The sequence below is a fragment of the Protopterus annectens genome, chromosome 2.part0 (genome assembly GCF_019279795.1).
Source record: "Protopterus annectens isolate FY-2018-M chromosome 2.part0, PAN1.0, whole genome shotgun sequence".
NCBI classification, from domain to species: domain Eukaryota; kingdom Metazoa; phylum Chordata; order Ceratodontiformes; family Protopteridae; genus Protopterus; species Protopterus annectens.
The window spans coordinates 882,034,984-882,050,038 of record NC_056728.1 but is presented as its reverse complement, the minus strand read 5'-3'; the positions used below and the strand labels follow the sequence as shown (position 1 = coordinate 882,050,038).

General features: G+C 37.6%; 1 protein-coding gene across 1 annotated transcript in view; it reads right to left on the bottom strand.

Annotated features, from left to right (window-relative positions):
- LOC122792788 (neuropeptide FF receptor 2-like) overlaps window positions 1-12,671 on the bottom strand; it is a 207,598-nt gene extending 194,927 nt beyond the window's left edge. Inside the window, exon 1 of the mRNA XM_044060358.1 lies at window positions 12,508-12,671. Coding sequence (XP_043916293.1) covers window positions 12,508-12,671 — 164 coding nt within the window. The remainder of the gene's footprint in view (window positions 1-12,507) is intronic.
- Window positions 12,672-15,055: the final 2,384 nt, after the last annotated feature.

The following is a 15,055-nucleotide window of genomic DNA, read 5'->3' as shown; positions in this document are numbered from 1 at the left end:
TACTTGAGTACAAACTTCCAGGATCATTGCTTCCTGGAATTTAGCAACTCAAATGCCCTGGATCAGCTGATAAACTCCCCTACCAGATGCCACAACATATTGGACCTGGTCATCACCAACAAGGGTGACAGGTGCTCCGAAACGGAGGTCAACCCATCACTGGTTAGATCAGACCAAAAACCAATCATCCTGGATGTCCACACCCCACCACCTCCCCCAACCAAGGAAACCACAGTGAAAAACTTTTCTAAAGCAAACTTCACCTTACTTAAGGCAGAAGTGGTAAGTTTCACAGCGCCCGCGCTAAAGGATAACACTGCCCAAGATGCAGAATCCTTTACATCTGCACTCTATGAGCACCTACAATGATGCATGGATCGTGCCATCCCTAGCAAAACCAAGACTCACTCCCCTAAGAGAAGGAAACCAGTCTGGTGGACCCCTGCCATAAACAGGTTATACTACAAAAGGAGGAAACTAGTTCAGAAAAAAAGCAAATCCCAAGAAGGAAAGACATCCCTGATCAGTATCAGTAAGAAACTAAGGTCCCTCATAAAATCATCCAAGGCTAACTAAAAAAGAAAAATAGCCAAGGATTTGAAAGATAACCACAAAGCCTTCTTTAGCTATGTCAAGAATCTAAGTGGCAACTCGCTGATATGATCTGAGGTAGTACAAAATAGCACAAAATATACTGAACCTATTGATATTGCCAACATACTGGCAGATAGATTCAGTGCAAACTTCACCTCCATCTCACCTTTAAAAGGGCCCACAACAATACCGGAAAAGTATAGTGTTCTGGAAATCACAGAAGCCCAGGTGAAAACATCCCTTTCAAAAGCCAAAAACACAGCATCAATGGGGTCAGACGGTGTCCCAGGCTGCGTCTTGCATGAACTACAGAACGAACTAACCCCCCACCTAAACACGCTGTTCAACCTTAGCTTCTCCACAGGCTACGTACTCATAGAATGGTGCACAGCAATGGTTATTCTGCTCCACAAAGGAGGGGCCACAACTGACCCTGGAACTATCGCCCCATAAGCCTGACTAGCCTGGTCTGCAAAGCTATGGAGTGCATCATTATGGAACTCATTAACAAAGACATTAGGAACCTCCAAACACTTGACCCAACCCAGTTCGGTTGTTTTAAGGGTAGATCATGCCTATTAAATCTGGTTGACTTCTTTGAGTCAGTTACCAAGGCTATAGATGAGGGAAAAGTGGTTCACACAGCCTATCTTGATCTTGCCAAGGCGTTCGCCACCATTCCTCACTCGGGTATTATAGAAAAACTCACCAGCCTGAACATAAACCCCTACGTCACAAGATGGGTCGCCAACTGGCTTACAGACAGAACTCACACGGTAAGAATAGCGGGCTCCAGGTCTGACTCTAAACCAGTCACAAGTGGTGTCCCACAAGGCTCGGTTCTGGGACCCCTACTGTTTGGCATATATTTCTCAGAAGTACAGGCAAACACAGGAGGACTATGGCTAACCAAGTTCACCGATGACTGCAAACTGGGAGCCATAATTGACTCTCCGGCTGACACGGACATCCTGCAAAAAGGCCTTACTGAGACAGAAACCTGGTGTCAAAGTCATGGCCTCAAGCTAAATGCCAAAAAATGCATAGTCATCCCATTTGGGAAAAACAAAACACCCATGAATTAACACATAGGCGGCAGCCCCCTTAATACAGAAGAGGTAATAAGAGATCTGGGGACCCAGGTAGATAGTAATCTCTCCTTTGACAATCATATTGCCAAAGTAGTTAGGAAATCCTTCTATGTGGCCCATCTAATTACTAAAGGGTTCGCATCTAGAAATAAAGAGGTTATAGTGCCCCTCTACTCGTCACACATCAGACCCATCATAGAGTACAATGCCCCATTTGGGATGTACCTCACAAGACACTTTCAACAGCTTGAAAGACCACAAAAGCACCTCACCAAGAGGATTACTGGCCTCAAACATTTGTCCTATGCAGCCCGACTGAAAAAACTCCGGCTGTACTCAGTGGCATATCGCTTACTCAGAGGTGACCTCTGCCTGACTTACAAAGCCATGCCCAACTCAGAATTGATGGATATGCTCCACCTAAAGGAATCCAAGTCACTGCGAGCCATGCATTCTAGTGAGCTAATCCTCACCACAACTATAAATAGAACATGTTGGAGGGATAGATTCCTGTCACAGAGACTCCCCATGCTTTGGAACAAAATTCCTAACTACATTAGGCAGAGCCTCTCACTAACACTCTTCAAAAGAAGCCTTGATGAGTGGATGGGTAACAGAAAATACACCCCTGAGATCAATTCATTGGCTCTGCTTGACAGAGGCTCAGTTAATTAATCAATGGGGCGGCAAAAGCCGACACACTCTGGCTAGGCTTATAAATGCCCTCGGGCAGATAGCCTAGTACCTACCTATGAACCTTTAAAATAAAAGATGATAAATCTTTATTATTTTACTATAAAGACCATAGATGTGGAACACAAACCAGAATAGATAAATTATTCATAGTTCAAGATTTACAAACAAAAATCCTTAACTTCTCAATAGTTCCATGCCCCTTCTCAGATCATGACTCACTGATAATGAAACTCCAAATAGAGTTTAAACCATTAATCTTCTCAACTAGAATTCCATCATATATCATGAAAATTAAAGAATTCAGACCTTGGATGTTGTCAGAACTACAATTATTTCTTGAAATTAATAATATAACAGAAATCAGTAGAGTTATGGTTTGGGACTCATTAAAAGTGTATTTATTTGGTAAGACCCTTAGCTGGTACAAAAACAAAGTTAGAGAGTGGGAATCTGAATCACTGGACTTGCAAACCAGACTCTTGACAGCAAAATCTAAAAATAAAAAAAACACCAAATTGTCCAGAAGTCAAAAAGGAAATAGAGAAATTAAATAAAAAATATATTGAAATTCTAACACACAAAATGTGTCTAGCCTTGGAAAAATTAAAAGTAATTTCATTAGCCAGCTCCCCCATATATCTACAAAACTTATCTATAAGAATTAAAATACAATACAAATAAAATAACATTAGCAATATATATCATGAAAACAAAGGGAAAAAAGTATCAGATATAGGAGACATCATTGAAGCAGTTTGGTTACATTATATGGAACATTTCAAAAAAAAAAAAAAAAATTAGATACCAACCAAATAAACTTAAGATACAAACCTTATTAATATAAAAAAAAATTCCAGAAAACTTAAAACTAGACCTACAAAAACCTACAGCCTACAAAGAAATTGTTGACAAGATAAAAGAAAGTAAGTCTAACAAAGCTCCAGGGATAGATGGCATAATACGGAAATTTACAAACTCTTCACTTCAACAGTGATCTCCCTTTTTCATAAAACATTGTAGAAGTCCAGTCAGAAGCATAAATACCACCCTCATGGAAATATTCTCTCATAACACCAATTCTAAAAGATAATAAACCATCGGACCTCTGCACCTCATACAGACCTATATCATTACTGAATAATGATTACAACATATTTATGTCAACTCTAGCTAACAGAATGAAAATCCCACTTTTAAAGACAATTAATAATGATCAAACTGGATTTATATATAACAGGCACACACATGATAATATTAAAAGGATACTTACTCTTATGGATTATGTGAATAAAGAAGATAGAGAAACACTTGTAATCGGATTAGACATAGAAAAAGCCTTTGATTCCCTCAATTGGGAATATCTATTTAAAACTTTAGCATTATTTGAATTTCCTCCTTTCTTCATCTTATGACTAAAATAAATATATATTCATAACTTAGCCTACATTAAGTTAGATCCTTTCACCTCAAAAATCTATCCATATAACAAAAGGTACTAAACAAGGATGCCCCTATCTCCTATTCTATTTGCTTTGGCTACAGAAATACTTGCAGAAATAATACGTAATAATCCAAGAATAAAAGGAATAGAAGTCTATGACCAGTACATACCTAAAATAATACTTTTTGCTGATGATATTTTATTAACCCTATCAAACTCCAGAGAGTCATTAGAAGAGCTAGAAGAAGTAATGGAGAAATTCTAAAAGATTTCAGGTCTACACTTTAATAGATCAAAATCAAAATTTCTATTTTTAAATCAGAAAAAAGAACTACAAGTTACAGATAAATCTATCATATGAAAACAAGAACTTATGCTAAATTATTTAGGAATAGTGTTATGCAAAAATCTAAACAAAACAGTATTAATAAATTATAAAAAAACATTGTTGAAACAATAAATATATATATATAGAAAAATGGAACAAAATAATATTACCTTTTGAAGACTGATTGCAATTAATAAAAATGGTCTTATTGCCAAAAATACTATATGTAGCATTAGCAATACAGGTAATTCTTGAAAGATGCATTCTTAAAGGAATAAACATATGTTTAATAACATTTAACTCATCACATTAGACCCTGGAAACAAGGAGGACTGAACTTCCCAAAAATAGACACTTATATAAAAGCATCTGTGCTTAAAAATACAATAGACTGGATAAACCCAAATTATTTTGCCAACTGGAAAGAATTAACAACGGCTATATTAATAAATGAATTTACGCTATTAAAAAATTCTTAATATTAGACAAATCTAACAAACCCTGGTACATACTATGCATTAGTATACAATATAATATAACAAAATCTTGTAAAACATTTCTGATTAATCATTATACTTATATATATATATATATATATATTTTTTTAGTTTTAGAGTTTGTACTGTTAGTTGTTGCTTAGATCTCTGTTGAAACTGTTTTGTCCCAGCCACCCTCCCTATTTTTGGTTTGTAGTTTAAATTTGGTGGCTTTTGCAGTTGCCCGTCCCACTGTAGATTTGATCTGGGACACTCCCCCAGTCCCATCTCTTTACCACATTCTACCTAATAAACTCTTTCTGCACTTGCTTTTAGTCCTTTTTAATTTAATTGCATTTTTTAAACTGTGTTGGCCTAATATTGCTACATACTCGAGTGTGCTAGCTTGCACTGCATGTGAATTGTTTTTACTATTGGTTTTGCTACTTTTCTGTAATAAAAAAAAAAAAAAAACTGTAATCCTGTTTCCTACCTTTCCTGTAACTAGTGTTCCAGATACAGATTTGCTGTATCCAGGACTGTATGTAAGCTTCTGAGCCCCCCAATCCTGTCTGTGTTGGAGGGAAGCCTTCTAGCTTATCAGTGGGAGTGGTAAGCACTAGGTAACCGATCTACCACATAAGGAATGGTTCTGGCCCAGAAATTGTAGTTACTGGCTGTTTGGCAATCTCTTCCATCTCTCTCAACTTTCTGATTTGAAAGCTTGCATTTGCACTTGTTTCTGTCCTGTAACTCATCTAGTGCGGATACAGATTCTTAGTTTTAACACTTAAATTTGCTTATTTATGCTCAGCACTTGTTCAGAACTTGTAAGCACTAAATAAGCTACTAATTACTGTAGCACTCAATCTTCCTCATTACCTAGAGGGAAAACAGTTTTTGAACTTACTTTTCTCACTTGCTTAGGGAAAAACAGATCTTGTACTCACTTTCCTCACTTGTCTAGAGGAAAACAGTTTTTTATTCAGGCATGTCCAAGGGTCAGCTCCCAGTGTTCTCTCATGTCTATCTGATGAATCTGGGCATCTTGAGGCAATGTAGAAATTGTCTCATGTACACAGACAACCCTCTCCTCCTACCACCCAACACTACAGCCTGTGAGAGATGCACTTATTTAGCCAAACTGGAGGTAAAGCTCTCTCCAACCAAGACTGAACTTGACAGTCATGAAGAAAAGGTAAACATTTGCATCACACCACACTCATCACATAGTCTCACTAAATCTACACCACCAAAATCCACACATAGTAACACAAAAACATTTGCGGAGGCTCTCAGTAATAATCTGTCTAAGCAACAGAGACCTCCAAGGCAAAAATGCAAGCAACCTCCATCCCCCAACACAACCCAAATGACACATAGCCCACAGACTCAGTGTGCCGCTCAACCACAGCCAATAAGGCAAAACAACATACCCAACACACCAGTCATAGGTGACTCTATAGTCAGGCACACTGATGTCCCACTCACCAGGCTAAACAAGGAGATGTTTACTGTCAGCTGCATGTCGGGTGCCAGGATCTGCCACATAACCCACGTACTCAGGTCACTCCACAACAAGTACAACTATGACTCTGTCATTGTCCATGTTGGTGTGAATGACCTGAGACATACCTCCCTGGACTACATGAAAAAAGACATGGAAGAGCTCTCCGATCCTGTAGCCCAGGCAGGTATGACCCTAACCCTGAGTAGCATTCTGCCATTGCCCCGAGTGATACCGCAGTACAATGACAAAATGATTGACTTCAACAATTGGCTAAGATTTTGGTGTCATTCTAACGGGATCCAGTATCTGCCTGCTTGGGATGACATGGTCGACAGACCACGATGCTTTGCCACAGATGGCCAGCACCTGTCACCCCTGGGATTCCGGATACTGGCTAATGCTCTTGCTGCCCCTATAGTGCCTTTTTTAGGCAAGGTTCAAATAACAAATTCACCACCATAACAGGAACAGGCAAGCAAAAACTGAGGGTAATGCTACTCAATGCTAGAAGTCTAAATCTCAAAATGCACTCACTCGAGGCACTCCTTAAAATGGAGAACATCGATATCTGTGCAGTGACTGAGACCTGGTTCAAGGCTCCAGAGAGCACCCCTGCACTACCAGGCTATAACTCACATCACACTTTTCGGCCATGTAAACTAGACTGAAACACCAAAGGCGGAGGTGTGTCCATATTCATTAAGGATATCCACACCTCCAGGCTAGTTGCTCAGCATAATGCATTTGAGGTTATCCAAGTGCAACTAACTCTGGGCAAAACTGCAATCCAAATTGTAGCTTGCTACAGATCCCCCACCATGCCCCAGGATTCCCATTCCTCTTTTCTTGATGTACTGGAAAATATTAGGTTCTACCAAACACCTTAATAATGGGCAACTTCAACTACCCCACCATTAACTGGGAAAGCTACTCGTGTACCAACTCCTTAGCTCAACGCTTTCTGGAATTCATAAACTCCAATGCCCTGGATCAACTTATCCACACCTCCACCAGGGGAAACAATATCCTAGACCTAGTCATTACCAACATGAGTGACCAGTGTTCCACAACTGAAGTCAACTCCTCGTTGGTACTATCCGACCATAAGCTAGTAACCCTTGATATCCACATCCTGCCCACACCCCCCATTAAGGAAACCATGGTAAAAAATTTCTCCAAAGCCAACTTCATGCTTCTTGAGACAGAAGTTGTGAACTTCATGACACCCATGCAGATGGACAATACAGTTACAACTGCTGAATCCTACACAAATGCACTCTTTAAGCACTTACATGAGTGCATGGATCATGCTATCCCAAACAGAACCAAGACGTTATCCTCCAAAAAAAGGAAGCCAATCTGGTGGTCCCCTGCCATAAACAAACTGTACAACAATAGGAAGAAACTGTTGCAAAAGAGAGTAAAATCCCATGAGTGGAGGAGCTCCCTGGTCAGTCTCAGTAAGAAGCTGAGATCCCTTATAAGATCCTCCAAAGCTAGCTACGAAAACAAAATCGCCACTAATTCTAAGGACAGCCACAAAACATTCTATAGCTATATCAAGAATCTCGATGGAAACACCCAGATCTGCTGTGAGTTACAGCACAAAGGCAGGAAAATTACAGAACCAACTGATATTGACAACATCCTGGCAGACAGGTTCAGTGCTAACTTTACCACGCTCATCCCCCCAAACAGCCCATATCTATACAAGAAGAATGCAGAGTCCCTGTAATCACAACTACGCAGGTAAAAGCTGCACTCTCTAAAGCCAAAAACACAGCATCCATAGGACCGGACAACATCCCAGGCTGCGTTTTACATGAACTTCAGAACGAACTGGCTCCCCACTTAAGCACCATGTTCAATAAAAGCCTCAAATCAGGCTTTGTGGCCACTAAATGGCACACAGCAACAGTTATCCCACTCCACAAAGGAGGAGCCGCCACTAATCCTGGGTACTATTGACCTATTAGCCTGATGAGCCTGGCCTGCAAGGCCATGGAACGTATTATCATGGAACTCATAAACAATGACATTGGTAACCTCCAAACTCTGGATCCTACCCAGTTCGGGTTTGTGAAAGGCAGATCATGCCTCCTGAACCTGATCAAATTCTTTGAGGCAGTCACCAAAGCTGTAGATGAGGGTAAAGTGGTTCGCATAGCCTATCTTGACCTCGCCAAGGCTTTCAACACCATCCCCCATTCTGGAATTATAGCTAAACTCACTAAACTAGGTATAAATCCCTATGTCACAAGATGGATTGCCAACTGGCTCACTGACGGAACCCACACTGTAAAAGTTGCAGACTCCAAATCTGACCTAAAAGCAGTGACAAGTGGAGTATCACATGGTTCCGTCCTGGAACCTCTCCTGTTCGGTATCTACTTCTCTGAAGTACAGGCTAACACAGAAGGCCTCTGGCTAGCAAAGTTTGCAGATGACTGCAAACTAGGAGCCATATTCAAGTCCCCAAATTATGTGGACATCCTACAGAAGAGCCTCGCTGAGACAGATGCCTGGTGTCAGAGCCATGGCCTCAAGCTCAATGCCAAAAAGTGCAGTGTCATTCCCGTTGTTAAAAACTCTGTACCCATGAACTACCACATAGGCAGCAATCTACTTAACACCGAATGTGTGATAAGAGACCTTGGGACCCAGGTGGACAGTAGTCTCTCCTTTGATAGTCACATTGCCACAGTAGTCAGTAAGTCCTTCTACATGGCACACCTCATCATAAAAGGGTTCTCATCCAGGAAAAAAGAGGTCATTGTTCCCCTCTACTCGACACTCATTAGACCCATTATAGAGTACAATGCCAATTTTGGAATGTACCTCACAAGACATCTACAGCAGCTAGAAAGGCCACAGAAGTACCTCACAAAAGAGGATTACTGGCCTCAGACAAATGCCCTACACCGACTGTCGCAAAAAACTCCAGCTTTACTCCAAAGCATATCGCCTACTCCGAGGTGATCTCTGCATAACATATAAAGCTATGTCAAACCTAGAGCTGTTGGACATGCTACACCTAAAGAAATCACAATCCCTCCAAGCTACATGCTCTAGGGACCTAAACCTTGTCACCACAATAAGCAGGACATGCTGGAGGGATAGATTCCTGTCCCAGAGACTTCCCATACTCTGGAACAGGCTACCCATCAATGTCATGCAAAGTTCTTCATTAGTACTCTTCAAGAAAAATCTTGATGAGTGGATGGTAAATACGAAATACACCCCAGGGATCACTTCTGTGTCTCTGCTCAACAGTGGCACAGGAAAATAACTTTCTTTAGTGGTGTAAGCCAGGGAACCTTGTTGGCTAGGCTTACATAGGCCCTTGGGCCGATAGCCTAGTACCTACCTATGAACCTGTATCAATTCCTTTAGGAAACTTATCAGTACAAACATAGATCTAAAACTTTGGTTTGACCTTTTAGCCCCGTTTACCATCACTAAGAACTTTCCTCACAAAATATATAGGGAAACAATAACCTCCTGGGAACAAAATGGATTCTTATGCTGGTTTCAATGTGTAAAAAAAATTAATATTTAAGATATACATATGATAAAAACTACTTACAATATTCCAACACAAGACTGGTTAACCTTACAATGCATTCTAGTGTACACTCAAGATTTATCCAGATTAATTAATAATTTCTCATTTAAAGATATTATAAATCTAATAAGTTATCTATATTTATTTATATATAATAGTTGTGAAAATAAAAATTCCATTTCAAATCTATGCAAAGAGTTAATAACATATAAAACAATTCCCAAACCATCATACTGGCAGTTCTTAACAAAAGGTCAGTCATTGCAGTTAACAGAAGAAATTAAAAGTAACATCTTACTATCAGTTAATTACAACTCTAACACACAGTACTGGAAAATATTTAACTGGAAATACTTACATAGAGCATTTTAACAGCAGAAAGAATTAAGAAGATCAGTTCTACTACAAATGTTTTTTGTTGGAGGTGTGAACAGCCAAATAAAGCAGACTGGATTCATATTTTTTATGAATGTAATAAAACTAAATCATATTGGAATGGAATTAATCATTTTTACAAGCTTTATTTAATGAATCCTTTACCTTAACTAAAGCATTGATTATACTAAATGTAAATGAAGGTCCCTACCTGAATAAGACAAATATGTATTTGTTATGGACAATACTTGCTATATCTAGGAAATGCATAACCAGAAGGTGGAATTCAAATACACCACCGACCTTGGAAGAATTCTACACTTTACTGAGGACAACTGCATTGATGGAAATAAAAATCAAAGAACTACGAATCTATCCCAGGCCATTGGTAAATAATCCTTGGAAGAGAGTTATATCTTTGTTGGACACTCTGCAATAATCAATATTGTATCTCTGATAACTGATCTATTAATTCTATATTTACTAACATGCAGTGTATATAGCTGAAAGTCAGGCTAATGTAAATATTGTATATAGTTGTTTAAAATTATATTTAAAAATATTATGTAAATGTTATTTTTAATTGAAAATAAAATTATTTGAGTAAAAAAAAGGATATGACATAGGAATGGTTAAGAAGAGGTGAATTTAAACCAAAAGATGAAAGGTTAATATTGATAGACCAGTATAGTTTACGAAGTCCCTTGAACATGTGGTAGAAACAGGCAAATGCAGGTTCTGTAAAGTATAACTAGAAACAGCTGCACATCTTGTTTCTGGGTGTGATACACTAACAGCAGAGGGCCTATGTACTGAAGGGCATAATAATGTGGCAAGTGTGTTGCATTCGGGATTGTAAAAGATTACAATAGAATTTACAGTCATATTTAGCTATGCTACCAATAGATGTAACACTGTATGAATTGCAGGAGGAGTCATTTCTAGGCACATTGCAGGTGGCTAACATCAAAAACTGAAACGATACTAATTTCATGAACTTTAATTGTACTTTGACTTAGGAATGGGGTCCATCCTTGTAATCGTATTAGAAACCCAAAAGACTTGGAGAAATTAAACCTATAAACGTGTTTGTTTAGTTTACACATACTTTTAACCAGTTTAACATTCTACATTATTCTTCCATAGTATAACATTGTTTTCTTTTTTTTATTAGGCACTTCAGCTCCCTTTCCCACTTCCTCTCATTTTGTTCCTCTCCTATGAATTACCTAATTCTGTTACTAATTTATGGATTTATAAGTCTAAGCCATAAGTGTCTGTTATCACCATCTGCCCTCTTTCCACAGTCATTAAAGACTCATAGAAAAATTTCCATAGCAATGAAATACACATATATAATTCATTACCTTACTGTTCAGCTTATGTATTATATTATATTATATTATATTATATTATATTATATTATATTATATTATATTATATTAATATGAGTGTACTGTTACTGAGAAAATTTTCTTCCCATCTGTCCTTTGCAAGTGAGCATTGGCCTAGTCAGACAATATGGCAATTGGAAAATAAATAAATAAACATCTAAATAACTAAATAAACAAAGCATTCACACATTTCTTCTTTACATCACATGGCATGTGTCCTTTCATTTGTCCAACCCATTTATTAGAAAGACTAATAGCGTGCTACCCAGCATGTTGACTCAGCAGTTAGTACTGTTTGTTTCATACCTCTATGTTTCAGTTCTGACAGGTTGCTGTCTGTTTGGATTTGTATGCTGTTTGTGAATGCCTGGCTTTTATCTAGGTATTCCAGTCCCCCCCCCCCAAAAAAAAAACACATTTGATTGGATTGGCTACTCTGAAAAGTCTATGTAGATATTTAGCCTTAACTTTTCCCTGGGTCATGCCTGAAGAAGATTCATGTTAACCAGTTTACTGACTCTATTTAAAAGGAGTAAATTAAATTAAAATGAAGGTAATTCAAAATTGATTAATTCTTGAGAAAAGTACAATCTGGGAGATGAAGCAGAACAGAAGTGGCTTAACCAAGCAGACAGAAGAGTGCTGGCAAGGTACAAAATGTTACACATATCTTTCATACCAAACACACTGTTTTAAAAAAAATTATTATAACTAACAACACTGCAAACCACTTTTGTTCTTAAACTATTTATGGATGGTGCAGTGGTAGCATTGTCATCTCACAGCAAGAGGTTCTTTGGTTCGATTCTTGGCTGGAGTGCCTTCTCTGCAGAGGCTGCATGTCCTCCCTGCATTTATATGGATTTCCTCAGGATGCTCTGGTTTCCTCCCACGTTTCAAAGACACACATCTAGAGCTTTTCTCTCCAGGCGTCCATTGAAAATGGCTTTGTGCCAAGTCAGACGTTCCTGATAAACAAATGTTAAATAAAATGAATAAATAACATTTATTTCATATTCTACTTTTAAAGCCCTTACCTATCAACTGCAATGGCGACCAGTGTAAACACTGAAGCAGAGACAGATATTCCTTGAACCATGCCACTCATCTTACAGACCGTGTTTCCAAATGGCCATCCTGTAAGACAAAATAGAAGAATAGGATTAAGTGTGACAGTGGAAAAGTGTAATGCATGTATCATCATGGCTAAATATTACCCAGATCATTTACTGTTTTGCAATCACAGGTATAAGATCGTGCATGAAATTTCTATGCAGTTCTAACATACATGTTACATACAGTAAACCAGTCATAAGTAAGTGCTTGTCTCTGAAGAAGAAACTCTTGGTCATTACTCTTTGTGATTATCTGGGCAGTATCACCATGATTTATCATGTGAACTACAACAAAGCTGTGCCAAAGGTGAAGTCATGCATAACTAACACAAGGGCAACTTTAATGCAGCTCAGTGTGTTTGCTGTTATAAAAAAAAGTGTGTGTATATATATATATATATATATATATATATATATATATATATATATATATATATATATATATATATATACATATATAATTTGACCAAAGTGTGGCAGAACAAAATAACTGATGTATGATTGGCTGTCTTACTTTTTTAAAAAAAATATGCAGCACTGATGTGACTCGATAACTCTAACTGTGTGGCATTATCTTGTATTGTGCATGTGCCTAAATATTCCACTAATAGGTACAATTTGATTTTAGTTTACCATTTCTTTTTTTCCACAAGCACCCCATAGTCCTACAATGTAACATTTTATCTTTTTTCTTCTGTCATATATTTTTCTTTATATACCTTTAGAATAGAATTATTTTAAGTTACCATCCTGTGTGAGAATGCCTAGAGGTGGTCTCAGACTATTTCTTTTCAAATAACTAAGAATTTCCTAAACAGACGCTAACAGTTTTTCTTGTCTGTTCTGCAGAACATGGATAAACAAGTTATTTTTCTAAATAGACTTTTTTCCCTATTAGACCTCCTCTGCCTATCATTCACAGCATCAACCAGATATGTCAAGTTTCTTGTCATAAATGCCTGACATGCCCACTCATCTGTGGCTAACTTATATGGTGTTCTAGGAAATGTGTTCTCTATATTGAGCTATGGTTTCTGTACTAAATATCTGAGTAACCTGCATTCCCAGATACTCACAATAGTATTTATGGACCTTTGAAGGACAAAAGGAAAGTAGGCCGGTAAATAACACACTATGTGTGGGTTTCTTTTGCCACCCACTGGCATGTAATGTGTGGTATGATGTAAGTCACTGAAACAGATTCCTGAAAAGAGTAATGTAAGTTTTCATACAGACTAAACACAGCGTGTACTGAGGTGACTCAGTAGGACAAAAATGTGGAAGAAACAATTAAATTATACTTTATTTATGAGTAGTGAAGTATGTTTCAGTTTATGAGGACAAATACACTGATGAGGAAAAGTTATGTGTTGTGAAGTCTCTTCAGATAGACTTCAAGAATTTATTATATCAGCTACACCGCAAAACAGAAAAAGAAGAGGTTACTTGTCAAAAGGGTTTACAAACTCTTTGATACAGACTTGCTTTTGCTTTTGAGTTATTGCTTCTTGAAATACAAATCATTGTTTTCAGTCTTCAACTTCTTTAACTTGCAAGTTCTGCCATTATCCTGATTTTTAACCTCCATCACAGGGGTATGTACTATAATATTTTTTTTTCATACGGATGAAGAAGAAAGTACAAAAAGCAGAGTCCTTGTTTGCTTGGCATGCTAAATACAAACCTCTCCTAAATAATCTATTGCACCATGTACAAAATGAATGTTTTAAATCTTTTATCAAGTGGCATTGTCTTAGTATTAGAATTTTCAACATGTAATACCTCAGACTTTTCTCTAATTATTTGATATCTGTAATGGACCGAATATAAAAGGTTACACTTCATCGGGAGTAAACTGGATGAAGTTTCAACTTGCAATGCCAGTTTGTCCAGGATCATCTCATTGGTTGTTGTTTGATATAAAAATTACTAATGGTGCAGTTTTCAATTCTGCTAAAGCAATAATTCTATGTAAGTGAGTTTTCTTTTTTTCTCCACAGTTAGCAAAAATAGGCTTAATATAATTTAGTCAGGAGATGTATGAGGCTTTAGGGCAGCTTTTCCAAATGCAGAAAAAAAAGAAAACACTTTTCTGAGCAGCTCAAAGAATTGAACTTTCAGCCAGTATGTTTTATCGGGTTACCATTTCAATTATTTGAAAAGTTAAGAACTTGAAGATAAATGGAAATCTTTCATAATTAGTCCACTACTTTTGTGTCTCTGGTGCTAAGATAATTCAGCATAAGTCTAATTATTTTGAAAAATTTTCTGACAATTTCTAAAACAATAGGGTCTAATGAAAGTACTCTGTTACATACATTTTCTAAGCCTCGGTACACATTTTTTTTATTTATTCTTCAACATGCAGTAAATGCATTTTATAAGATTAATCTTTATGCTTTCAAGTTGCTGACAGTTGAAAGCACTATTCACGCACCCCTACTATAATACATTTGTCTGTAAAATGAGT